Source organism: Diospyros lotus, chromosome 7 (assembly GCF_014633365.1).
Source record: "Diospyros lotus cultivar Yz01 chromosome 7, ASM1463336v1, whole genome shotgun sequence".
Lineage (NCBI taxonomy): Eukaryota > Viridiplantae > Streptophyta > Magnoliopsida > Ericales > Ebenaceae > Diospyros > Diospyros lotus.
The window spans coordinates 32,673,003-32,700,844 of NC_068344.1; the positions used below are offsets into that span (position 1 = coordinate 32,673,003).

The following is a 27,842-nucleotide window of genomic DNA, read 5'->3' on the forward strand; positions in this document are numbered from 1 at the left end:
GAATTAGTAACTCTTATGAAATGATTCTAAAAATTCCAAACAACTTGAATTTCAAAACACAATAGCATGATATGTTCCGAATATGAGAAATTCATTTGAATAGAAAAATAAACATTTCAAAAAATACAAAAGAAAGAAAGAAAGAAACAAGATCATAATAAAGTAACAGTGAAACCTAATATGGATAAAAGTGAAACCTAGTATACATAAATTCTCATTTCATATTAAGATGGTTAAAAATGTGAAAAAACAAAGACTGATAAAAATACATTCCCACGAATCCCATGAATAAAATGAAAGAAAGCTTGTAAACATAACATAATATAATAAACTTATAAAATATATAACCATAGGAAAAAAAAAACATAACCATGAACAAAAATAGGCGCAAGCAACTCAGCTTAGTGAAATTGAGATTTGTGATTATTACTGTGTTGCAAAAGTAAGGATTCTTGAATTTTCATTTCATTGTGTTTGAATCCAATAACAGAAAGATTGTAAGAAAACAGGCCCCAAGCCTTCACAAATTCCAGCTTTTCCACAAACTTAATAAATTCTCGAGGAAGCAGTGAAACATGTTTTCGAGATATTCTAATCCATTACTATAGTTCATGCATGAAGAAGGCTGCATTAACATACAGAAACCACACCTGAAAGATTATACTCACAGAAATTCCTGTTGCTCTAGAACACATGAAACGACAAAATAGAACACCAATACAGAGACTCGCTCATTGTTCCAGACTAGAGAAATGCGAATTCACTTTATGCAATCAAATCCAACAGTATAATTTCTTTCTGTTTTGTGACACTTTGTAATCAAAATGCTGCTAGACAAATTTATTTATTTTACGTAAATGTTAGCGCTTCCACCCGTCGTTCCAAAGTGGTAGCAACCGGCTGCGGACAGTATTTACATGAAGCCATACTTGGGCCATGCAGATTCACATGTATGATATGTACCAGTTTTGTGGTTTCCCATTTTTTCGTCCTCTTTCATACTGGGAGGAACGAGGTAGAAACTTCTAAGTTCGATACACATTGAAAGTTGAAACTGTACACCAAGACGTAGCATAATGAAGCAGGCTATTTACAGAATATCCAGAAGATCCTTCGAGACTATTCAGGCCGAAAGGTCACAAGATTTGGAAGAGCAGTTGACTGGAGCTTCCTGATCTCAGATGGGGTCACCTTGCAAGACTCTAGTGATAGCGAGCATAGATTCTTTAGAGGCTTCAGATATTGCAAACCATCATTTGTAATGCGGGAGTTGGAAACATTCAGAGACACCAGCAGTGTCAACCCTACATTTTGATGATCATAATTCAACAATGTGAAAATACTAACGAGAGAAAGAGCATGAGACGAAAGAGCTGAGTATAGATCAGACACATAAATTTGTCAAGGTCAGGACCCCCAAGATCACTCATCCAACTGAAAGTCCATTTGGGACCAATTTTCTTCCAAATAATCCGACTTAAACAAGCAGTAAAACAAGGATTATTCAAGGAAAAAAAAATACTACAATAGTATTATTTGTAACTTCTTCATTTTGTAGTAATATTTAGAAATGGATAATAGTACTATTACAATAAGGTGAATATTGCATTTTATTAAAAGTTCTTGAAGATTGTGAAAAATTTTCTCCTGTCTATCACTAGTGGGAAAAAAAAATCCAAGATCATGTTTTTTTGCTTTTAGAGATTTCAGCACTTTTTGTTCCAACGACCTTTCTTTTTAAACCAAAAGGCTAGGTTCCAATCCAAGCACATTTAGTTTCTATTTTTTAAGCCAATAAACTGCTCCGATTTCAAACAGAGATACAGAAGAATGATACGGATTACACTAGTGTTTTCTTAATGCCACTCATAATAATCTTCACCTGAAAGGTGAGCAAGAACCCAAGTAATCAACCCCACTTAGTAGGATTAAGGCTTGGTGGTATAGTAGGGGGTGGGGGTGCAGTGTTGGTACAACATGAAAGGAAGGAGAACAACAATAAAAATGAAATTCTAGTCACAAATAAAATGATATCCCAAAATCCAATGAGGATCAAATCAGATGACCCTCTAAAATCCAAAGATGTGACAGATCTGAACATCCTAGCTGAGCTATGGTGTGAAGGGCCTCTAAGTTGAAGCACAGAATAGGTAGTCCCAGTGCTGCAAATTAATTTTTTGGGAGCTAAAATGCTATATTAACAATTCAAATACTACTAAATTTATCATCCCGAGTTATAGAAGAAAGACAAAAGAGGAACACAATCCATTAAGGGGGTTAGAGATACCAGAAATCAATTCCAAAGTTCTATCTGTGAGACTCAGGTTTTGTGACAAGTTCAGCAATGTCAGAGAAGCAAGATCTTTGATATGCTTCACACCGGCATCTGTCAATCCTCCACCACATATTTCAAGGGATCGGAGTTTTTTGAAGTCTGGTTCACCACAGAACAAAACTTGTAAGAGCAATATTACTTCGTAACTAGAGTTTCCAGAAGTGTAAGTGCAGTTAAATCAAAAATATTGACACTTTCTGTTGCCCATTTCTTTCTCTTGTTGGTATTTAAACAAACACTACCAATAGATGGAATTGTGATTAAACCAAAAATGAGACATGTCATTTTAAGGTGGTGCTGTGTAGTGCGGGAAACTGAAATTCATTCGAGTCCTGCAAATACATGTCAGATATTCATTTAAACCAGTCTTTTATTATTACTATTACTTTCTTTTTTCATAACCAAATATAAGTGTCCAACACTTAAAAAATAAAATAAACCTCGTAAAACTTTAAAAGATTAAGCTGAAAATAAAATACAACAGCTGCAAACACCAATTACAAGCCTTAATTGTGGTTGGAAAAGTTTTCTAAATAGGTATCATGAATATCTGTTTAAATTTCCTCAATATGTACATGTGAAATGAGAATTTTAGCAATCTGATAAATGCTCTGATATGATAGACAATAAGGTATAAATACATCTGCACTGAAGGAATAGATTATTAAGTACAATTATAAAATGTATACTGATTTATTGACGTATTAACACAGCATCATGTCCTATTTCTTTTTCCGAAATTACTGTATTGACAAGTACTTCTCCTGTCATGCCATCTAAGTCTCATATCTGTACCAGTGCTTCTTAGATTCAACGAGTAATGCATTAGTCATCTATAGTTGGAGGTGTATGACATGAGTCACCACAGTCACAGCAAATGAAATGTAAAACTTTGGAATTTCATTTCCTGGAACATGATTCCCCTGAATTTTATACAAGTATACACAAGTGTCCAGCATATAAGAGGGATCACTACAAGCACCGAGCAACCCATGCAGATAATAGTTAATACTTTGAAATAGTGGAAAATATGCACTTTCAAATTCAACCAGTATTAGAAAAGCTCCAGCTTCATTTCCTTCAACATTGCATTCTTCACGAAAAATTTAGTAAGTTAATATGCAATATAGAAGAAGATATAACTGTTCACTTTTACGAGTTAACAAAGATGCCCCTCCATTCTCAACATATTGCAAACACACAAGTATCGTACCATGAGCATGTGTAAACACATGCACCACCATAAGTAAATAAAGAACCAAAGCATTTACAATGATGACATAAAAAGAGAAAACACTAAAATGAAGTGAAATTTTGAACACTTATCAAGCAAACATTAAACATTGATATTTTATGGTTACACAATCTGAGTAGGAATTTGCAGGAAAAAGAATGAAGCTCATGAACGCTGATTATATTTTAGTGCTTGTAATGACAGACAGAATCCAGTTCAAATCAAATGATTAGAAATGGAAATTTTACAGATGAATGTAGATGTCATCACTAATCCTTGAATGATGTAACTACAGGAATAAAGATCAACCTCATTCATGAACATCTGAGCATATAGCAAAATTTTCCTTAATAGATAGTAGCATAAACATTGGCCAAAGGGGTCTAAAGCAAAAGTACTAAAGGGATAAAATTCCCATCATTTTGTGCAGCCATATGTTCAGAAGTACATTATCAGACAGGAAAGCTGGTACTGTAAAATGCTTGATCAATAGGGAGAATACAATCACATACATTGCATACAGTTCATCCCAGAGTCTGTAATACGAGCTCCAAAAAGATCCAAATGAGTCAATCCAGACAAATCTGCACCAAGAAAAGAAGAGGGTAAATAATTTGATCAATCTCTTAATAAACATAAAAAGAAGAATGCCGTAACAAGCAAAAAAAAAAGAGAAGAATCTTCTTGTGGAAACAATGATGAAAGAAGAATCCAGTTACTACACATGCCATTATAAACCACCATGTATTCTTCTAAGCTGGCCAAAAAATAAGTACAAGTAACATATCTGCAGTAACATTTAAGTGGCAAAGTAAAGCATATAGAACAGGTGGGACCCAAGACACAAGCAACAAGCTTAATATCTTGAACAGATTCTTGAAGAACTACTTGAGATTCTATAAGTAATCCATTATTCAATTAGAAACAACTGAAGCACACAACTTTTTGTTGGTCATGCTTATTAAAAAAATATATATAAAAAATCCTTTTAGTTAGTCACTGGTATAGAAGAGAGAACCACAAAACACTATAATAGAATCATTTGGAAAACCGAAAATTAGGGTGGCTCTATAGCTTGTCTAGAGCTTCTTTGTGTACGATATACCCTAATGTCGAGGAAATATTCATGATAACAGTAATACCACATCATTTTTCCGACATGGTATCACCAACTAATGTATCATGCCACTCCCTGCCATTGTTTAAATTATTCATATAAAATATGACCTGTCTCTAATATTTATAAACAAAATAAATCTAGGACAACATTTTTGGAGTTAAAGTTAGACATTACAGACTCCAATTGGATTGTTATACATTATCACTTATCATTGTTACAACGAATATTTTCTCCACCTCAAGCCTTAAATTTGGGATCACTTCATAACAGAGCCAACTTTGAGCAGAGATTCAATTTCAAACTGTAAAGCTTGCAAACAAGGGCAGTGGCTGAAATCAGAATAGCAAGGAAATTCTTATCCCTACTTATGCCATATCAGCTGTACACTGTGGTTCTGGATGTATATGAGAATACACGGTTCATGTTAGGTATTACCATGTCACTAGCTCAGTTTAATTTTTATAATATTTTTTGAATATTTAACACTCTAAAAGCCACATGTCAAGAGGATACTCAGAAATGTTTGAAATGTTTAGAAATTCTTATCAAGTCAATTAGCAACTCTAATGAGTTAGAGAAATAGCTACTGATCTAAGCTTGGGAGAGATTCTCTGGCTTGCTTCAACCTTGAGCTATCTCATATTATAACAAGATGAGCTAAAATACGTCAAGGCTTTGCTGAGCCCAACTAATATACTAGTAAATAATGAGAAAATAGAAGCATACAGCTTCCTTCATAAGTAGAAGCTAGTCAATTTTTGGTTGGTACTGTTGAAAGAGATTACACATGCATTACAATAAAAACATTTTTCTTGCATCGAACCACAATATCCTGCAAACTTGTTTTTTTTTTCCTTGAAGACAGATCAACTCTTATTCCTACTCATGGAACTGAGATTAAGTTTACATTATCTTGCAAGCTTAGCAACGCAAACAGATATTGAAGTTTAAATCTCCTTCAAAGAGAACGAAGAATGTTGAGCTTTCTACCCTCTGCCTTACACCAAAAGTTGAGGAAAATCATCTTTTTTATTTTAATTTATGGTCTTCCAGATCAATAGATATGCCTTCTCCAAGTGGTTTAAAGATTGGACTTAAATGTAAACTCATATTAACTTGGAATTTTATATAATTATATCTCTAAATTAGATTCATCTTTGTAAGGGAAATTCACATCTTTAACTTAAATGAGATAGCATACACATTTGTAATCCATAGAGGCATTATTGTGCACTATTATGCTCCACACATGCATGTATCAACAGAAATGTGATTACCTTTACCGAATCTATACAACAACATATCCAGCCTTTATCCCACTATGTGGGGTCGGCTACATGAATTCTAGACTTTCATGTATTTCTGTCTTTTGTCATATTTTCATTTAAATCTATATATTTCATATCAAACTTTAATGTCTCTCTCAAAGTCTTCTTGGGTCTACCTCTACCCCTTTTTTTGACTAATTATTCCATTTCATCCTTTACTGAATCTATAAGCTGATTTTTTTTTTTTTTTTTTTTTGGTATAAGCCAATAAGCAAGGCATTCGACAACAGGAGGGTGCAAACTTCAGTATGGTGGATGTTCAGGAGACCTTTGACAGACTCTCCATAAAACAAACAAATCCAGGGTAGAACACCATGAAGTCATTTTTGAACACAATAAAAAGCAACTAAAAGGAATATAATTCAAGAAGGCTGGAAAGAATAATCCCATTTGTTGTCCAAAGTCAAAGACAGTTCTAACACTGTAAATGGCTGGCCAATGCAACCGTGACATTAAGAGCTTAGCACCTTGACAGAGAAGGAAAAAGTACAAATATATTGTCAGATACTAAACAATATTCAAAAGTTTAACCAGAATCAGGTGTCATACTAAAGAACTGGAAGACAGACACAGTACTATACTTAAAGGTAGCAAACGCCTAAACCAAGAAATAAACTCAGGAATGAACTTAAAAAGAGCCATCAAGCATATTGATATAATTAGTACAATACATGCTGCACACATATAGCTTAGACAAAAGAAGTATGAATATGATAAACATACTCTCACATTAATAAAGCTAAGAATTAGCACCCAAATTACTAAAGGATCCATGGAGATATAGGATCCATGTAGCCGACCCCACCTATGTAATTGTTATTATTGCAATTAGAAAATATAAAGGAAAGGTAATACAGAACATAATTAAGTACAAAAGGATTCAATATATAACATGCACCCAAGAAAAACAAATACGTCACAAGCCTAGTAGCAGGTAAGAACTAGAAATGCTTACTTGTAAGAAGTGAAAGTCCAGTATCAGTAATTTGGCGAGCATCCAGATTAAGAGACTTCAGAGACGTCAATCCAGATAATTTTCTTAAACCATGGTCAGTTACTAAGGTGAATGACAGATTTATGTCCTCCAGACTGGTCAAACCTATTGAGGGTGAGACAGAGGAATACAATTAGGCCATTCAAAAATGTGTAAATAGAAAATTTCTAACCGTAATACATAAGAATATTACATATAAAGAATACAAACACAAACACATCTCATTTTTATATCTGCAGAATCAGCAATAGAAATTGCCAAAATAATTTGACAGAATATCACTAAGTCACACAACTGTGCAATTAAAGAAGAATGAAGCAACAGGAATCGAGAAAAAGAGCAAGTAGATAAGTATAACTCATATAGAAGAACATTTCTCTAATATTTTTGAACAGTATAATAATAATCTACCACTTGCATGAAATGATCAGAAATTGCTCCAGCAGCAAATAAATGGTCTTATCCTCACAGATGTAAATTCATTGAATCTAAAGCCAATTCTAAGGAATTCAAGCTAAAACTCAAGAACTAGAACATACTTCAGTTTATATTCCTGAAGTATAAAGAATGCAAACTGAAACTCAAGAAGATGAAGAATAAAACTAATAGGAATCTCTTTTACAACTTTTTTAATAAGTAATTGGGATCACCCATATACTATCATAAGCACATAGGAAACAAACTTCTAACCATTTTGACTATAAATTTATTATATTGACCAAAAATCTCTTAATACTGATCATTAAACATCCACTAAGCTTCCAAACAGTGTTCAGCAAATTTCTTGCTATTAATCCACTTCTTTGGAAATTTTCATGGTTACCCAAAATGTTTTTACATTCAACGAAATAAGACATGGAAAAGCATCTCTTATGAGCATCCAAAGTGTTTCCTAAGGATTTCAGAAAAATACTTTGTTGGTGTTCCATTGTAACTATGCTTAAGTAGAGGAGTAATGTGCATAGAATGTAGAAATCATTTAAGCATCGCTTTCTAATAGTAACCTTAATTGTGTGCAGAGATTGTAAAAATCATTTAAGCATCACTTGCTAACAGTAACCCTAATTGTTAGCACCAGCTTAGGCATGATTCCTCTATGCTCATAAAAGCAAGCACGTGGCCACTGGCCATCTGCATCTTTTACCCTTACAATTATATTCCTCATTTAGGGTTAAAGCATGGTTAGTTAAACATAAGCATGTAACACATTAGAGTAGCAATAATGCTCTAACTTGGAAAGTGATGCATATTAAATTGGGCACTTTCAGCTTTGAAGCTAATCAAAATTATCTATTCCTCATTTTAGATAAGATACAAGATATCCATGAGACTTTGCAGATACATCATTGTTTAATTCTTACATATATGCATGTATTGCCACATCTTCATGCTTGTGTCCTACTGCCAGGATTAAATTTTGCATAATGACCATTTTCCATGTCTGTGCATATGTCATGTCATGGTTGTTACCAAAATTCAAGATGCTAGAAATAATGACTTTTAGGGAAATATAATAAAAATCACGAAGTTTTCCAAATTTATAACATCAACATGGCATGTAGGTATAAAGACATCCATATAGATGGGACTTTTTTCATATAGGACTGTCCAGCACGCATGAGTTCAACCAACTTTTCTTTTTTACTTTTTGGTGAGTGTGGGAGGGGGAGGGAGATGATAGAGATTGTACAAAGTACAGGAATGCTAAAATACACACCTGAGCCCTAACATGGACCTATGGGCTCATACTTAGAAATTGATTGCTTGCATAAATATATAAAAGGGAAGAAAATTTCCAATGTCTCTTGTTAATATTTTCATATTTCCCATTTAGTGCTTTAATATTTTTTCCATCCCTGCTATAATAATTGTCTGGTTTGCTGGAATAGGAGTAGAGGAAAAGGAATAGGAATTGAATGGAATGACCATTCCATTCTATTGTCATGTTTGGTATGATCAATAAGAGAATAACCATTCCATTCCATTGTTATATTTGATATGATCTATAATAGAATAATCATTCCATTCTATTGTTATATTTGATACGTTAGAAACCTAGATGAAATAGAAAGAAACAATAGCTCTATGACAAAAATGCCCTCAGACTAAGAAATAATAAAATATTATATTTATGTTTTTGGGGTGTTAATAATTTTTTGGATGATAATAAAATATTTATTTTTGGGTATTAATAAAATATTCTTTTCATTTTGTCGGGCAATAATAAAATATTATTCTTATTTTTGGTTGTTAATAAAATATTATTTTTATTTATTGGTGCTGATAAGATATTATGTTTAGTTTTTGGGTGCTAATAAAATATTAATTTTATTTTTGGATGTTAATAAAATATTTTTTTTATTTTTTTTGTCTTAAGGATATTTCATAATTTTCAAAACAAGGAAGGGTAAAAATGTAATTACAACAATCTTTGATGGAATAAAATGAGGATTCTATCCACATTTGGGGGAAATGCCCATTGCCATGTATGACAGAATGGGCATTCCCTGGGGAATGGTCATTTCCTTTCCAAAGTTGCAACCTACTTTTTTTCTTATTCCCATTACCATTCCTGCCACCCCATTCCATTTCTGGTGAACCAAACATTACCTTAATACTGAAACATGTAAAGTATAAATTAACCATCAATCTTTACAGGACTCAAATAGCTAAAAGAATCCACTTTTCTAGAATCATTGAATTTTCTGCATTAACAACAAACTTAAAAGTTCCATATACCAATATCCTCCTAGGAAAATTCAATGAAGGCACTTCGATCAGAAATAAGAAAAATGCTGAGTTCTTTTATCTGAAGAAGCATGTACTCGCTACATACACTGGTTAGATGTAAACCCCTTAAAATTGGGAAAAGTAAACCATACAAATGGCTGGTCATGAACAGAGCACGGGACAACAGCTTAGGTTGACCAACAGAAAGTACAATAAAACCATTTTTTCTTTTTCTTCTTTTCAATTTTCCCTGGGAGTGGCTAGAGGGCAGAATAAGAAAGAGTACAAATTAGATGCCACACATAGAACAGAATCTGTACCATTAGCACCCCAGAAAATCAGGAAGAGTAAACTATACCAATTACTAACCATGAACAGAGCAATAGGATTGACTTAGGTTAACTGACAGAGAGTAAAATAAAACCATTTTTCCTTTTTCCATCTTCCCTTGGGAGGGAGGAACAAGCAATAGTAGAAATTAGATGCCAGTGCCACACACACAACTAAAACTGTACATGAACCACCCCAGCATTGGTTATAATTTTCCCAAAAAGCAGTAAAATTCAGAATAATGCACTACATCATTGGCTTGCGGTCCATACAGACAGGATTTTTTCTGTTCGTTTTTCTTTTTCTTGTTTTTTGGGGGTAAATAGAGGTAAAAGCCTAACCAGAGAGATGACGAAGCCCATTGCTCCCAACTTCAGTGTCAGATAACTCCAAAGTTTTCAAGTGAGGAAGGCCTGCACACAAAAACCAAAACAGTTACAAAACATCATGATTATCTCAGTGCAGAAAACTCACAAGCTAAACTTGATGATTCATTACTCCTCCATTTGGCACTTACATTGTAGGCAGTTCCTAGGTCATCCAAGACAAGACAAATAAAGTACATTATGCAGACTTCCAAAGGCCATTTTTTATAATGCTAAAGTTATCTAAGATTTCTGATCAAAAGATGACATCATGACTAATAAACCTTGATAAGAATAAAAAATGAAAGCCATTTTCTCATCCCAAGCTGCCATATGAATCCTGCCATTGCCATCCTTCTTCCCTTCTTTTTGTCCATAAAAGTAGGATTTCTATTAACATGATGAGGGCCAGGATCAAAGGAAATCTCCTTATCAGTAAGAGAGATGAGAAAATGAAAATAAGAGATGAGGAAAGCCTGTCCAAGGCCAAAAACATGATCTTCTAAAAACTGAGAGGACAAGATAGAAGAATATTCTTCCTCTCGTTCAAAAAATGACCACTCACTGTTTCACATCTCAATGCCTGTTTACTATATCATTAAAAAAAGTAAAGTTGTAAAATAATATCCTACATATTCTTGTTCTCCACCTTTCTCCTCCACCCACCCAACGAAACTTTTTTAACAGATCCAATAATCTGTTCCTACTTTCTCCCCCATCTTCCTTCATTCTCTCTTCCCCCCAGCCACCAAACATAGCATTACATAATTCAGAGCTTGTCTTCACTTATAACTAGCCAGCGCCATTTCATTTTTTACTGCATTTCATAAGCTAAAAAGACCAGTATCAAGAGAGAAAGCGATGGAAGAAGAAAGGAAAGGGTAATAAGATTCAGAAATTGACTATGATGCTTAGTCTTCCCCATTTCCATTTACTTCTTGAAGATAGAAAACATCCAGACCCTGAACCAAATAACCAATGCATGAATGGGGAATTCTTATTGCATGGTTAAGATTGTAAAAGATAGTTATTCTCATTTCTAAATTTACACAAGCAGATCACATATAATTTATATTGTGCATATCCAATATGATAAAAACAAGTGCTGAACTGGAAATCTGGAATTGTGAACCTGTCAAGTTAGCTAGCCCTTCATCACCAATCTTACAGGAGTCCAAGTTCAAGCTCTCCAAAGTTGTTAAACCTGCAAGGTAGCTCAACCCAAACACAGTTACTACTTCATTTGAATAGGATCCATCTAGATCTATACCTTCCCAAGATTCTTTGAAGTCAATAAAACAACAGTACATTTGGGCCTGAGAAATACAACACTCATAATGATTGATCATTTTTTCCCAAAAGGGTAATATGTGGTTTGATCAACAATTATTTGATAGCATATGAAGGTCCAAGGGTAAAAATGAGGGAGACATTCAACTTATATATTCTATTCTAAGACTGAAAAGTTTGCAGCTATTACATAATCAACAATAAGAATACAAGCGTGGCATTTTAAAGAAAAATCAAAATATTTATAAACACTGAAACAACTAAACTCAGCAGAAGTTAGATGGGCAGTATTTCAGTTTGAACAAAGTATCTAGAAAGTGCCTAATTTCTTCACATTTGAAAGTTACAAACACCAAATCATCTCAGGAATCTTTAATAAATTTACCAGTAAATGCTTTTACGTTAGAAAAAACATGAAATGTCTAAAACATTTTGTCCCAGGCCGACAATTAATCCATCACAAAAGACCAAGAACAACAGAAAACAAACTTGTAAGCCATCTGGAAAGGATTAATGAAAGTATATAAGGACCGTGACTGAATACAGTGAATACCTATAAACTTTTATTATTCTATAATAACTATTTCTAACATATAGCAGTTGACACAGAGAGCAAACAAGATCTCCTTTTAGGATAGCCTTTAACACAGAAGTCTGAATGCCACTCCAAAACCCCTGCTTAATCGAAGGGAGTTTTATGTCTTAAATGTTTTACAGAAAAGAGCACTGCATTTTTAAGGTGTCATTTGTACTAATTTACAAATGGAAAGCCACTAAGCCAGAAGTATTTTTGATATGTTACAAAAGAAACACAAAATAGAAAGATGAACATACTGTGATTACATTTATAAGAACATCTCAGGCACAATATGCATATGGTAATGCATGCACAACACAATAATATGTATGCTATAGCACACACAGACACAGAAAGGGGAGAGAGCACCTTTTAAATGCAATAAGCATGCATCTGTAATATAATTGAACCCCAAGTTCAAGACCTTTAAATTTTTTAGCCCTGCAGAATTGTGAATGATGCAGTAAGCCCCAAAATACCAAGATTCTTGTACTTGAACAGATAAAAAGAATAATAGTCTGCCATCAGAATGATTGAATTATATTGCACAGGTTCATGGCTGTGTGTGTGTGTGTGTGGTGTCAAGGATCAAACCACATTAAATGTTGTCAACAATTTGGTGTCACTTACCAGAAAACTTATCCCATCCATCATCAGATAGACTGCATCTGTTAAGATTTAAATATGACAATGCAACAAGAGCTGCAAAAATATAACTCAATCAAAAATCAGTTGCAGAAGCAGATCTGGATGTTAAAGTTTGATAGCAATCTGATCAAATATTCCCGCCCACCATGAAGCAACCGTTGATGAGTACACCACTATTTGTTGCTTCAATAGTATCAATTTCTGATAAAATCAAACATACTATTTCCAACTGCTATTCCAAAGATCCCAATAAAACTGACAGAATCTCCAAATTTTAATTTTTTAAAGATAAGGAACTAGACATTGACTATATTACAAAGGCAATACTCCAGAATAAGTTGTCCAAACAATTGGTCATTTACATAAATTTAGTACTCTGCACAGTTTCAACAAGAGAAAGAAAAATACCTTTACATTTCAATTACAAGTTCCAAAAGGCAACAATTTATATAAGGCTTCTTATAGCCTCTATTTCAATTTATCAAATCTTTCTGTCCAACCACGTAAGTAGAGAAACAAAGATTTAAGAGAAAAATGTATGGCATGACTAAAACTAGAACAGCTAAAATTACCATGTACTGCTGGAGAAACTAGAATACCTGTTGCTATTGTAGCATACAACAGATTTTAAGGATTCCAAGAAAATTCAAGCACTTAAAACAAACCTGAAATAGAATCAAGACATGCAGCAGTAACAAGGCAACCCTCCATGTTCAACAAAATAAGCTTGTGCAAACCTGTAAGAACAAAGTATAAGTGCAACATAATGGGAAAAATGTATGACATGACTAGCAGAAAAATATCACGAAACAATGAGGCAAAGCATCTTAACATTATGTTAGAAGTTCCTGAACTAAAATGGATAAGAGCATAAATAGGAAGTTAGATAACCAAATGCAAGTGCATTAAATAACCACTAACTATTGAGATGCTACAACAACGGAAAATATTACTATTTTTTTGTTTATATCGTAGGAATCAAAGGAAGCCCCAGTACATAAGCCTTTGACAGAGACCGTCACCTTCTCCCCTATAACCTACGGGTTCCGACCGACCGAGCAACAGCCAGAGACCAGGTAAGCCTGGGTCAAAGACCCATGCCCGTGGCCCCTGTGTAGCAGCAGCTGATACGAACCGCACTGCCCAAAATTCGAACACATAACCTTGGCATATCTAGCATCTGAATCCTGTGCGCTCGACCACTTGAACTACCCCAAGGGGTTTGAAAATATTACTATTGTAGTATGAAGAAACAAAATGTACCCCCAGAGACTTAAATATTTAAGTCAACATACTCAAAACAATAGTAAAATCACAAGGACATATTGAGAAGTCTTAATGCATGCATCATATTTCTTTTCCTTTATGAGCATCCAAATCCTTCACACCATTCAACTCAAAATCCTAATGTTGTTTTATGTAACCATCCACCTCAAAATACTAACATTGCTTCATGCACACATGCACCTCAAAAAGACAAATAATCCATGAAATAATTGGGATTTAATTCATGGGATGAATACACATCATCCAGATGAACAGAAAGTGAATGGTTGAAAATCAACAAGACATGATGTAAGCTAACAGTTGTGATCAAATGTAAGCCCTATAGTTGCCATAGCCCACTATGGATATAGGCATTCTCAAAAGTCAGAATACCATCAATCCATTGCAATAAACAGCATGATTGGTTCACATACAAATAATGAAAATTCTTATGTTTTTAACCAAACGACCCAGGGTGGATCACTTCTCTTAAAATATCCTGATTCAGTAACTCCAGGTAAGATTTCTGCCTAAGCAACAGATTACCATGCTGTTTGAACATGTGGGTTTCAGTGTATGTCTCAGAGAGAGAAAGAAAGGGGAGGGAGCACATTTAGGAACAAGTATCAAGAATAAAGTTCAAGATCATTTAACAACTATATGGTAAAATTAGCAAAGTATATAATATTGTAATATTTGTCAATATTGCAGATAAATTTTGCAACAAAAAACAAACACAAGCAACACCTTTCAAGTATGAGATTCCAATATCTGTGATGTTACAGCAGGAAATTTGTAATTCCTTCAAGTTAGTAAGCCCTGGAACATAAAAAAGCAGAATTAGCATGACCACAAACCAAAATTCAGGATCATTGGAAAGATCAAAACAAATTTCATGAAATAAAGATTCAACATAGCCTCAGTGACATACCCAAATCTAACAAGATGAGTAAGAGCCAAACAAATATAGCCAACAAAAACTGATCAATGTTCAAAGGTCCAAAAATCATAGACTTTTATCAGAGGAGATTGCACAACGATAACTAATATACAAAAATCATAGCCTTTAATCACAGGAGATTGCACATTTGTAACTAATATTTCAAGTTTAATGGAAAACAACAATAAAACATAAGAAAACTGAAAAGAAATTTCATGTAAATAATAAGCAGAAATTGTGCATGACGAAAGAGAAAATATGACCAAGGGGGAAAAGGTAGCACTTCCAATCACGAGGCTTACAGGAAGAAATTATATGATTGCGCCACACGTGAACTAGACGTCATTAGATAAAAATTAAAAGTTTAAGACATGAGAAATATGAAAATATGACATAACTTAACAAGATCAAATAGAAGTAGATGACATTGCGCTACATGATGAGTGTATTTGTGGTAGCATAATTGAAGATGTCATAATTATGAGACTAAATACTAAAGAAGTATATCAAAATTTGAGCAAACTGACTCCTGTGTGAGAGAAGAGCCAAAAATTTGGACTCCAGGGCAAAATCATAGTGATCAAGAAGTGGTCAACTAAATGTGCCAGTTAATGTTTAACAGCGCATACATAATATAGATAGTTCCAACTTTACATGGATTTTGTGTTAGACCTGGATATGACAATGGTAAGGGTATGGAATATATATCAAACTCCTCTACTCTTAATTGGAGACTTGGAACCTCCATAAGTCTTCATTTTTAATAATGCCAGAGGAAAAGAAGTTTGCATTTGAAATCAAGGAATATTTTGAATCCTTGCACGTGGATTGGAAGAGAGAACTAGAAATTTTGTTAAAATTTTACCTAAAAAATAATACTTTATTTTGCACATTTGAATAATCACTTATCCACATCTGTATTCACCTTCTTGGAGATGTATATTAATATTCCTAAGGTCAAAATTTTTAGAAGGTCCACCTACCAATACTCATACCAGATATCATGCTGCACAAAATATATCAAAGCAATATGGAGGATGAATGATGACCAGAAACAGTCACTGTGTAACCAAGACACCAGCCTCAGAGCTTTTGGTACCAAGCCCGGCAGGCTTACAGCCAACACACAATCTACAGACAATTTGATATTGAGACCTCAATGTGGCTGAGTAAAAGACCTGTACCAGCCATAGCAATTACCAGTGTTGTCTTCATAGAATAAATACCACCATAATTGGCCCATTACTACCTCATAATTCTATACCAAGAAACTTCCTTTAGTGAATTAGATAAATAGTGTCCATTCACTCTTCACACGGCAAACATATTGTATCTTTTAATGTTATGCTTTCAGCAAGAGTAGGATTGCAGCATAAAGATATTAATATGCTGATAATGGCACATTAAGTGGACAGATACCCAGTACATGTGCCATGTCTGCAGGGCTACAGCAAATCCAGGCTGGACATGGTTTATCATACCTATTGTTTCCAACCAAAATCCAATAAAATCAGAAACAAAAAAAGTGATGAGCATTGAGCACCACAGAATTGCAGACCTTCAGAGTCATGAACTCTATTGGATTTAGTAATAACAAAACTAGCATTTTAAGTTAAATATGTAGAAGAAAAATACTAGCAGAATTTTGACATTTTTATTGACAGCCAGCATCCCCAACCATTCTTTAGCAGGTAAATAAATAGCCTAGCACTCAGTACAGCATGAGCAAGAAAAATTACCTTCAAGAGACTTTAAGTCTGAATCTGTGACGCATTTACAACATCTGATATTAAGAGACTCGAGTTTTATCAAACCTGTAAGCAGAAAAAAATTATTACAATGCACAAGTCCAAACAAAGAATGAGAGGAAATAAATAGGAGTATGATATCCTAACAGCATTATATTAACAGCTAATATAGCAGCTATGAGGAAAAGTAGAGCATAAAATAGAAAGAGGTCTGCCTCCTAGTCCTTCTCACTCGACAATGAATTCATGGTTTAAAGTTAAATTTAGAGGCCTCAGGCATGTGCTCATCCACATACCACAACCAGAGACTGCTGTGGTTTCAAAAATGATAAGGGATGCTAATTCAGAAAGGTGCATATGCAATGCCATCCATGCCCACTTACAGTGGTGCAGACAACAGGGTGCAGTTTAGATTCCCTCATAAAGCCATATTTTTTCCCAGAAGCAAAGAAAACCATTTGCCAGGTTAAAAGGATCAAAAGAGGAAGGGGAAAAAAAATAAAACTGATGGATTTATATCACTAAGAAAGAACCAAGATGTCAGATAAGAAAACTTTAATTTGCAAGCAAGAGTTCAATTACACAGTTTGAAGATCCCTCTTGGGGAAGGACGCTTCTTTTTCTTGTGTTCCTTCATGCAGTGCTTAGTCATCTCTTTAATACTTCTAGACATATGAGAACCACTGGTTTCTTGTCTATTCCTTTTTGTATAGGACACCCTGCCTCTAAGTCAGTTCTAGTTATTGGCTTTTTTATCGAAAAACTTAAAACAAAGGCGGGTGCGCATGTGTGTGTGTGTGAGAGAGAGAGAGAGAGATGAAAAGAATAAACCTTTCAGATGAACAAGGCCCCCATGAATTCCTGAACACCTTTCCAGATCCAAGTTTACCAAGTTAACTAAGCTAGAAATGGCACGAATTCCTTCAGGAGTCACAGTATCACTCCTTTTTAAGCTCAAAGATGTCAAATTCAAAAGTCCTGTGGGGTACAATAAAAATTATCAACCATAGGACTTTTAGTTTTAGAACAAATATAATACAGAGAATGAGCGAGATTAAATGTATGAATCATAATACACGCATCGTTTCTAAATCAGGTATCAGACAACTGAATCAAATCATAACCAAATTATGGCAGCATTTATTATCCATAAAAATACTTCCATCACATCATGAAGGTTCTTAAGAGGGTGACCCTTAGTAACAACAGTAGGATTTATCCTATATGGCTGAAGTTCACAAGTTAGATTGAAGTTGTGGAGCCTGCCCCTTTGCAAAGAAAGAGTAAGGTTGTGTACAAAAATAACCCTCCCCAACCCTCGCAAGGTGGGGAGTCTTGTGATCTAGGAACACCCTTTTATATCATGGAGATTCTTATACGACACAGGTCTACAGCATGAACTAATTGTTGCATCTAAAAATTAGCTTCCATACTTCTAATGTATGGTTGTCTGGCTAAAGACATAACATCATCAACTCTCTTCCAGATGCAAAATTGTGATTGACTCCTTAATAAGCCCTTGTACCCTATAATGTAATGCAATTGTCACTAAAGAAAATTGTTATTTTGGGAGCACTGGAAACAGATTCTTTAGACGGATATGATACCTCTCTATCACACTCACTCACAGATCAATTGGAAATTAAAGAATAAATTTAAATGCAGTAGAATAGAATTGAAAGATTGACAGAAACATAAACCAAACCACAAGAATAACACGGGAATTATCCTGGTTTAGATTGCCTCTTAGGACAACCCTACATCCAGCCTTAGAACCCTCCAAGAGCAGCCTTCTTTGATTGATTAGAACGAGATCAGTACAGCCTTAGCGCCCCATGATTACAAGCATACAAGGTTACAAAGAGCTATCGTTCACAGACTTTTCTCTTAAGCTTTCTCGTGAATATCATGCATACTAAACGCCTAGCACTCTGCCCTATTCATAGAAATTAGGGCGTTAACTCATAGGCAATTACATAACCGGGTATTGACATTACCAGTTTACCCCCCAACTTAAATTCTAATTACAGTTGGCCACCGCCTATCTATACCCTCTGAGATAATGATACAGACTCACTACCAAAGCCAACATCATCCTTACTCGAGACAAAAACTCTTAACAAAAATATATAATCTTCAAATCTTGTTTGCTGAGACTCTCAAAGAAAAAACCGATTTTTTTTAGGAAAAGTACGCCAGGTCAGAAAGCATTCATTGTTGTTTAAGTCAATTATGTCCATCCTAATGAAGAAACAATGAAAACAGGAAAATTTTAACAATATCACTAAACAATCCTGATAAAAGTTACTAGCCAAACCTAACTACAATCGAAAGCAAAGCTGAGAGGCAAGAATCTTATACCCTCAAATCCAGTTCTCCCTGGAAACCTAAATCTGGAAGATAGCAAAGTATTGGACAAATATGTTTAGCAGGAACATAGCCAACATAAATAAGTAGGAAGGATTACCACTAATGCGTTTTAACCCAAGATCTGAAATTTGGGAGCAATAATTTAATGATAAGGCTTGGAGGCTTAAGCAATCTTTCAAGAGACTTAATCCAGAATCAGTGACATCAGAACTAGAAAGGTCAACTGAAAGTAGAGATGACCCCTGAGAGGAGATGGCATCCATCCAATCATCTGTTACTCCATGATATTCTCCTAAATGGATATCCTGCCAACATGAGGACAACCTTGAAATAGGAATCTGTTACTAAGAATTAATAGTGAAAGAAAAAATATCTGCTCCATCTATTTTTTGAATCACCTATAAATTACCTGAAGAGCACAATCTCGAAAAGCATTAAGAGAAACATCATTTAGACACTGGGAGAAAACCAGTTCATTAAATATCTGTTGACTTATGTCCCTTGGAAGCATACTAAATGAACTATATTTGTCAATCTCCTGTTGCATTCAAGAAACTTAATGTCACTCAAATGTCGGGTCACAAAACCATGAAAGTAAAGCAAATATGCAGTTTGGAGAAAATACCTGCCGTATTTTATTAATGCATAGTTCCATAAGAGATGAGTAGCTGGCTTCTCCAGGACAATTTTCTGTAGGACGGGAAAATGATGTTCCAAGCCATTTTGAACTCCCAATTTTACAGTACCTCCGAGAGACTGTCCTGCAGACACCATCCTCAGTATCCTGTCGGCCTCTTCTCCTTGAGCAGATTCCACCCATAGAGGAATGACCTCGGTAGTAATCACTTGGTATCATGGAAGGCACTATCAAACATCATCATCACTGAACTCCTTTGTGGAATAGTCTGTCTAAGCACTCTACCTGGCCCCAAATTTAAAACACACACAAAAACATGCAAAAAGAAGGGAAAACAGAAAGTGAGATAATTGGAATTAATTCATAATACCTGTGTCCTTGGTCCAGCAATTTCAAAAATGCTGCCCGCTTCTATTGTCCCTTCCCCCAACCCGCCAAAAAATAAAAATAAAAGAAAGGAAAAAACATACACACACAACAATTTAAAGAATACATATAGAACATATCATCATGACACAACCACTTGCACTTGGCATCTTCCCCTATCAAAGAAAATGAAATAAAAAAAAAAAATACAAGACTATTACCAAATACAAAGAAATTAGAGCTACAAACAAGCACACACAAAATAGAAAAAAATAAAAAAAGAATAATCTGGATAAAATTGCATTTATACACAGGCAATAAAAGCTAGCAGCAAGAAAAATAACACAGCAGGAAAATTAGAATTAAAGATAGAAGTTCAAGTGAAATGCTAAAAAATAGAGTGGACAATCATCATCTTGCTACTTACTATGTTGAATGTAAACATCAACAAATTGCTGTTACCATATCTATGTCGCGGCTTGGCCTAACAATACGCCTTCTCCCAATTCCAATGTGAATTAGAAGAGCTTGATACACGAACAAGAAGCAGTAACAACGAGAGGAGAGAGTGGTAGCAATCCAGAAAGAAGAACAGAAAGAGAGTAAGAAAGAGAGAGAGGGAGAGAATTTTAGAGAAGGGAACAATAAGAATTCTTATTTTCCATTCATGCCTTCCTCTCGTTGAGGGTGGGCAGATATATTCTAGCACCTGGCAGGCCCGAACCTATAGTGTGGCCCAAGAGACGGTTGTCTCAGGGCCCAAAAATTCTATCAATTTAGGGCCCATAAATTTGGGGATAAATTGATCATTTTGCCCCTATTTTAAAATGATAGTTTTGCCCATGTATAAAGTCTCTTCTTCTCCAAAATTTGCAGAATGCCTAACATTTCTCTCTTTCTCTCTCTCTTGCAATCTCCCTCTCTCTCTCTCAAAAACACCTATGTAAATCACTACTTTTTCTTATTATAGTTAAGGCTGAATAATTATTTTTTATTTTAACACTTTTATAATGCCACAACCAATTGGATTTGGTTCCTGCTCAACCCTAAACTCGTTATATATATATATATATATATATGGATATGTATGTGTGTGTGTGTGTGTGTGTATATATATATTTGCTGATGTTATTGATTTAGTGTTTACTAAAAGTTAAGATTAATTACAATACATAAATAAATTAAAATGTAGTATTAGTTGATCAGACAATAGGCTAAGACATGCGCGTAATAGCTGACCCTTTGGGGTATACTATGTGATAAGACATATTGAATGAATAGACTATGTCATCTATTAAAAAAAAAATTATCGAACAATTTGATTATGTTAATTTGATTGATATTTTTACCTTCAAAATTGTAAAAAGAGTAGTTTTTAATTGATCATTGTGAAAAAAATTTATTTCATTCTTTGATATGGTATGAATATTTATTTATTTTTTTGATATTTTATTATAAAAAAATAAATTTTGAATGTACACTACGATTTAGGGGCCCACTTTTATATTTCTAACTCAGGGCTCCAAAATCTCAGGTACGACACTGGCACCTAGGGGGAAGATTCCCTGCCAGGTGGGGCCTACTCTCATAACAAACTTGAGATTCTCTACCCCTTTCTACACATGGCAAAACCGACTCCTAGAATACATAACAGAAAATAAAGGCTATTCTACATAAGGAATTACAGCAATAAGTAGTAACTAGCAACAATAATAGCAAAGCAGAAAATTTAAATTTTAGGCTCGAAAGCTTCTTCTCGTGACATTTCCCCCGCCTTAACAATTTTCTTGTCCTCAAGAAATACTAAAGAGATTAGTTGCTCTTGGAAATTGCTTGAGAAGATCCGGTAGGTACTCCAGGTGTTGTCTTGCAAGGGTCTTCCCTGCCACCTGACCAACACCTGCATAAGGGGAACGCCATGTTTGTACATCACTCTTCGCTCCAGAATAACCTCGGGTTCCACTGCTTGCCTAGCCTCCATGGGAATTGTGGGTAGAGCCGCACTTACGAGCTGCTCTCCCACTGCCTTCTTAAGAAGAGACACATGGAATACAGGGTGAATGAGCGACCCTGCCGGTAACTTTAGTCGGTATACCACCTTTCCCACCATGGCTTCTATAGGAAATGGCCCGTAGTACTTAGGACTAAGCTTGGTCACCTTTCCCCGAGTGATGGACTTGAGGTGAGGATACTTCAACCTCAAGTATACTTCGTTTCCCACTTCGAACTCTCATTCGCTCCTTTTCCTGTCCGCGAACTGCTTCATGCGGTTTTGAGCTGAAGCCAATTCCTGCTCCAGCTGCTGTGTCACCTCTTTTCTCTTTCGCAAGTAGTCATCTACCGAAGCTACCCTGGATTCTTCTCCCGTTGCAAGTAGAACTGGCGGTTGGTATCCAAACAAGGCCTCAAATAGGGTCATCTTAATGGAGGAATGGTGGGAAGTATTGTACCACCATTAAGCCAAGGCCAGCCACTTGTGCCATTCCTTAGGCTGCATTAGGCAGATGCACCTCAAATAGGTCTCAAGACTTTGGTTCAACCTCTCGGTTTGGCCATCCGTTTGAGGGTGATGAGCAGTCAACATGCTCAGCTTCGTTCCCAGTGATCTCATTAATTCCTGCCACATTGTGCTAGTGAAAATTCAATCTCTATCTGAAATTATGGTCTTAGAAGTTCCATGCAATTTAACCACCCTATCTAAGAAGGCTCTAGCCACCTCTTGAGTTGTGTAGGGGTGGGTTAATCCGATGAAGTGTGCAAACTTGGTCAACCTATCCACCACTACTAGGATGTTGTCCTTACCTTCCGACTTTGGCAACCCCTCCACAAAGTCCATTGATGCACTTGACCAAGCCTACTCGGGAATAGGCAAGGGCTGTAGTAACCCCGGGTAGGCTACTGTCTCTGATTTGCATCTTTTACAAGTATCACAGGCTTGCACCAATCCCTTAATCTCTGACTTCATTCTTGGCCAATAAAAAACCCGCTTCACCCTTAAATACGTGTTTTGTTCTCCTATGTGACCCCCCATGGGTGATTCATGTAAGGCCTAAAATATCTTCTTCTTCAAATCTAATTTATCTCCGATTACTACCTTTCCTTGATATCTCAGCATTCCCTTGTTTAAGGTATACCCCTTTCCCACGTCGGCCCCCAACATTAACCCTTCCAACAAAAGCTTAAGCTTTGCATCCCCTTCATAACTGTCAATCACCTCGTGGTACCACTGGGGAACCACCTCGGTCATGGCTGTCGAACTACCTTCTTCATGGAACCTTGAAAGTGCATCAGCCGCAATGTTTTCTTTCCCTTTTTGGTACTGGATAAGATAGTCTAGCCCCATGAGCTTGGTCATTCATTTCCTCTGCAGCTGTGTTTTAACTCTTTGTTGCAACAAAAACTTCAAACTCTCATGATCAGTCTTGATTATAAATCTTCCTCCCTCTAAGTAGTGCCTCCATTTTTCAACAGCCATCAAAATTGCTAGGAACTCCTTCTCATATATGTTGAGTCCCGAGTGTTTAGGACCTAGCACTTGGCTTAGGAACGCTAGAGGTCTTCCCTCCTTCTCATACTATAGAATCGATTCAAGTAGGCATTGGGGTCCTTCCTCGGATTTCTTACTTACAAGAAGCTAAGGAACATCCTGAATTGGATGCCAAGAAAGGAGTGGCAGTTGCAGAAAAAATCACTACAACACCATTGGAAGAGATATCGGTTGAAGATGGACCCTTGGGGTACATCAGCAAGCAGGCAGCAAAAGATGTTGTGCCATTGGAGAAGGTTATGATTACATCAACTCCGAATCTTGAAGATTTTAAGCCTGCTATTCTTGACATTTGCTATAAGAGCAGTGGTTTCTTGGCTGTGATTTAGGGTTCCTACTAGTTGATTTCAATTAGAACAAGGTGGTTATTACATCAGTGATATGCAGTCAATTTTGAAGAATTTCGATTGACAGATGGCCGAAGGAACTCTTGAGAGACTACAGTCGCTGGAGGAAGTACTCAAGGAAGAAATCAATAAAGAGTTGGACGAACTCATGATCTTGATAGCCAAAAGGTAACAGGGTTAGTCTTCCAGCGGAATTACTTTCTAGCGAGTATTCTGATTTTAATTTTCAGCAAAATAGTCCAGTTCCTGTCATTATTGGGGAACACTACTGCCAGGAAATGACTTGATTCCTAGAACTCCAAAAGTCAACTTGCAGGAGGATTCTCTGTTAGAGGAGAAGGATGAACAAATTCTAGAAGGCAATGAGTGTCCATTGGAAGAGGATGAACAACCAGCCAAAGCAGTACAAGAAAGCTGGAAATCAGCAGGGTACAGGGCATGTGTAGGCTGCAACACTGAGATAGGCTATGAAAGCTTGAATCGCTTGGGAGCAGTTGGGCATCGAGAATGTTTCAGATGCTATGCCTGCAATCAACCAATTTTCAAGGAGGAGTTTTCTATGCTGGGGACTGATTCCTATCATAAGATCTGCTATATGGAGCTCTATCACCCAAAATATGATGTCTGCAAGCATTTCTTACCAACAAATGCTGCAGGGTTAATTGAATATAGAGAGCATCCTATTAGGGTCCAGAAGTATTGCCCTTTTCATGAATTCGATGGGAAACCCCGTTGTTGCAGCTGTGAGCAAATGGAACCTTGTTTTCCTAGAAGATGATCGGAAGTTCTGCTTAGAGTGTATTGACTTGGCCATAATGGAAACTCATGAAAGTAAGCCCCTTCATTCTGATTTGCAAGAAATTCATGAAGAAATTGAAGTGGCAGAAAGGATCCTAGGAGAAAAAGATGCTGCAGGTTGGATGAAGGTGTAGCCAATGATCATGATTTCTTGGGGACAATAAATCTTTTAAGGGGGACAGAATGTCATGACCAGCTTGCTATTTTTATTTCTATTTTTACTTATTTTGCTGAAGTAGTGAGTTATTGCTTTTATTATTTGATTATTCTTAGTTATGGAATAGTGGGAAGGTAGTGGAGTAATTAAAGGAGTAGTTACTAGTAGTGGAGGAGTGGTAACTGTTCCATAGAATTGTGGGCTGCTTATATATAACAGCCATAACCCTCATGGCTGGATGTCAATGTTACGAGTTATGAAGAATTTATTGAATTCTCTCATTTTCCCCTATTATTCTCTCTGATTTCCCCCTTAATTCTGACAGATTTCTCCCCCATTTCTCCAGGTTTCCCCCCTACTTTCTATCAGTCTCCCTCACTTCCGTCTGTTCTCTGTGATATGCTGTTTGTTCGCTCTCAATTCTTGCTATTTCTCCCTCAATTTCCAGTTCTATCTCCAAAGAAAACATCAGTTAGGACTAGGGACTTGACACATGATTACCAGCTAGTCACTCCACTAGGATGCCCTGTAACAAAACAACTAAACTACTCAAAACAAAAGCTAAGTTGAGAATCGTAGCAGTATATATCAATAGTAAGTAGGCATGCTGCCACCCATCATAATAGTGTAGCAGATGCCCAAAGAGTCAAAGAGATATTGAACACAGTATTATCTCGTGATTATAACGCACTAAATATGAAAAAATTAGTTTGAACAACAGGCAGGGGCCAGAACATATCTTCATTCAATTTAAAAATGAAACCATCTTCTCTTAACCGCCAATGGTAATACTACACCAACACAACATTGTACATACTTTTTAATAAGAATGATATGTGGCGCACTTGGACTAAATAATTCATCAAGTTCATTTATATCCTCAAAAATGCCATGGCCACACCATTATTCTGTATAACTCTTAAAGAATAGCACTTTCCAGTTAATAATTCATTTGGAACTAGTAAGGGAAGTCTCACAGGCGAATAATAAAAAATAAAAAGAACAAACACATATACATAACGACAAACGGACATGGAGAACATGAAACATACGAGTCCAGCCACTTATCAATCCACGGAAATTGCAGACCATCAGTGTTAAACATTCAACAAAACCTAAGAAAAGCCTCATAAAGAAAGAGCTAACTACAAAGGACATAGAGAAACCATGAAGACACGAGCACACAACAGTAAACATATTTATACAAAAATATAATACATGGGTAGATACACAAACACGGACCTGAAGCAGGATTAAGCACAGAAGATCATCATCCGATCGGAGAATGATTTAGATAATTCATCAGTTCGAACTGAAAATCGAAGAGAGAGAGAGAGAGAGAGAGGGGGGGGGGGAGGGGGGGAGAGAAACCGGAAAGAGCACGAAAGCGGGGGGTATGGAGTAGAGGGAGAGAGAAAGGTGTAGAAGGAGCAGGTGGGACCGAGCAGAGTCCCAGACCGTTGATCCTCGCCACGTGGCGCTAAGGAGTTGGTATGCGGCGATGAGATAAGAGGGCTTGGCCCAACTCGGTGGTCGTTCGGTTCCGTGGGCCCGGCGGGAAAAGCGATACTTTTGTACCCGATAATGCTAAACTTACACATCAAACAACGCCGTTTTGACCCTTTGGTACCTGAAATACGATGCCGTTTTAACCTCCACTGCTGAGGCGTGGCCCAATTCGGTCCGCTAGGCCGGTATTCATTACATGCTTAGACCATGTTGAAATTCTTGACCAAACAGGACCTTATTAGAATGCCCTAAGTAAAAATTTGTTGATTTCTAGTGAGATAACTTCACAATGGCGAGGGAACAAATTTAAAATTGAGTAAATTTACCTAGTACCCTAAAGTTTTATTAAATTGTAACAAAATGTCCATTTTATAAAAATTATGTTGGCCCCCGCTATCATACAAATACTAACAAATTCAAGTAAGTATATATAATATCACAAATACTCCTAATAACATAAATCTTACAATATGATATAATTTTTAAATACTAAACATAATTGATGTAATTTTTAAAATGTAAAAATTACTCTGTTAAGTGTACCAAATCTCAAGGGGATCAAAATTTACCCTTAAAAAGTTTGTTTCAACGAGAACAGTTTAAACAAGAGGCTAAACACACAAAATCCAAACCCAAAGTTATTCTATTTTCCATAAGTGAGAATCATCATACTTTAAATAAAACATATCTCCAAGTGGGGGGGGGGTGAATCCTATAATATTTAAGGATATCAAAATTTTACACAACATAAAAGGGTGAAATTTACCTTAATATATAATGTGAAAAGTATTTTATTTATTACCATTTCTATTGTATTGTGTATTATCATGAAACACTTTCCATATTGTATAATAAAATACTTTTTCGCATGGTATAAAATTCCAACAACCTTGGATATCATATCACAACATATTCCTTTCTTTTGGCCATTTCTTGGAAGACTAATGATTTTTTAGCCAAGTTTGGGCACCGAATTTTGTGCCCATAGGGGTAAATTTTCAGTTTCCTCTATTGAATTTTCACTCATTAAAAACAGTGATAAAATTAAAATTTCAGCCTTATCGGCACAAAAGTCAACCCCCAAACTCGACCGCATGATCAGCGTCCAATGTCCATTCTCTAAATTAGAGGTTCAGCCACTAAAAAGCAAAGTAATTCATGTAGAACTTTCAGCCAATCCAGATGAATCCATCCATAAGCATTTTA

At 35.8% G+C, this 27,842-nt stretch overlaps 1 protein-coding gene across 3 annotated transcripts; it reads right to left on the minus strand.

Moving 5' to 3' along the window:
* Positions 1-519: 519 nt before the first annotated feature.
* Positions 520-26,483, minus strand: LOC127806778 (uncharacterized). Of its 3 annotated transcripts, none has more exons than XM_052344292.1 (16): positions 26,370-26,483; positions 19,901-20,193; positions 19,685-19,813; positions 19,373-19,580; positions 17,737-17,883; positions 16,897-16,971; positions 14,965-15,036; positions 13,617-13,688; positions 12,934-13,005; positions 12,673-12,744; positions 11,569-11,640; positions 10,413-10,484; positions 6,973-7,116; positions 4,082-4,153; positions 2,288-2,434; positions 520-1,304 (listed from the first exon to the last, which is right to left on the minus strand). In XM_052344292.1, exons 2-16 carry the CDS (start codon positions 20,129-20,131, stop codon positions 1,120-1,122), a joined length of 1,770 nt encoding a protein of 589 aa, XP_052200252.1. In that variant the 5' UTR covers positions 20,132-20,193; positions 26,370-26,483; the 3' UTR covers positions 520-1,119. The 3 variants fall into 3 exon arrangements, with proteins under 3 accessions (XP_052200252.1, XP_052200251.1, XP_052200253.1); XM_052344291.1 differs by having other exon boundaries at positions 19,901-20,197; XM_052344293.1 differs by lacking the exon at positions 26,370-26,483 and having other exon boundaries at positions 19,373-19,599; positions 19,901-20,197.
* Between the last annotated feature and the right edge of the window lie 1,359 nt (positions 26,484-27,842).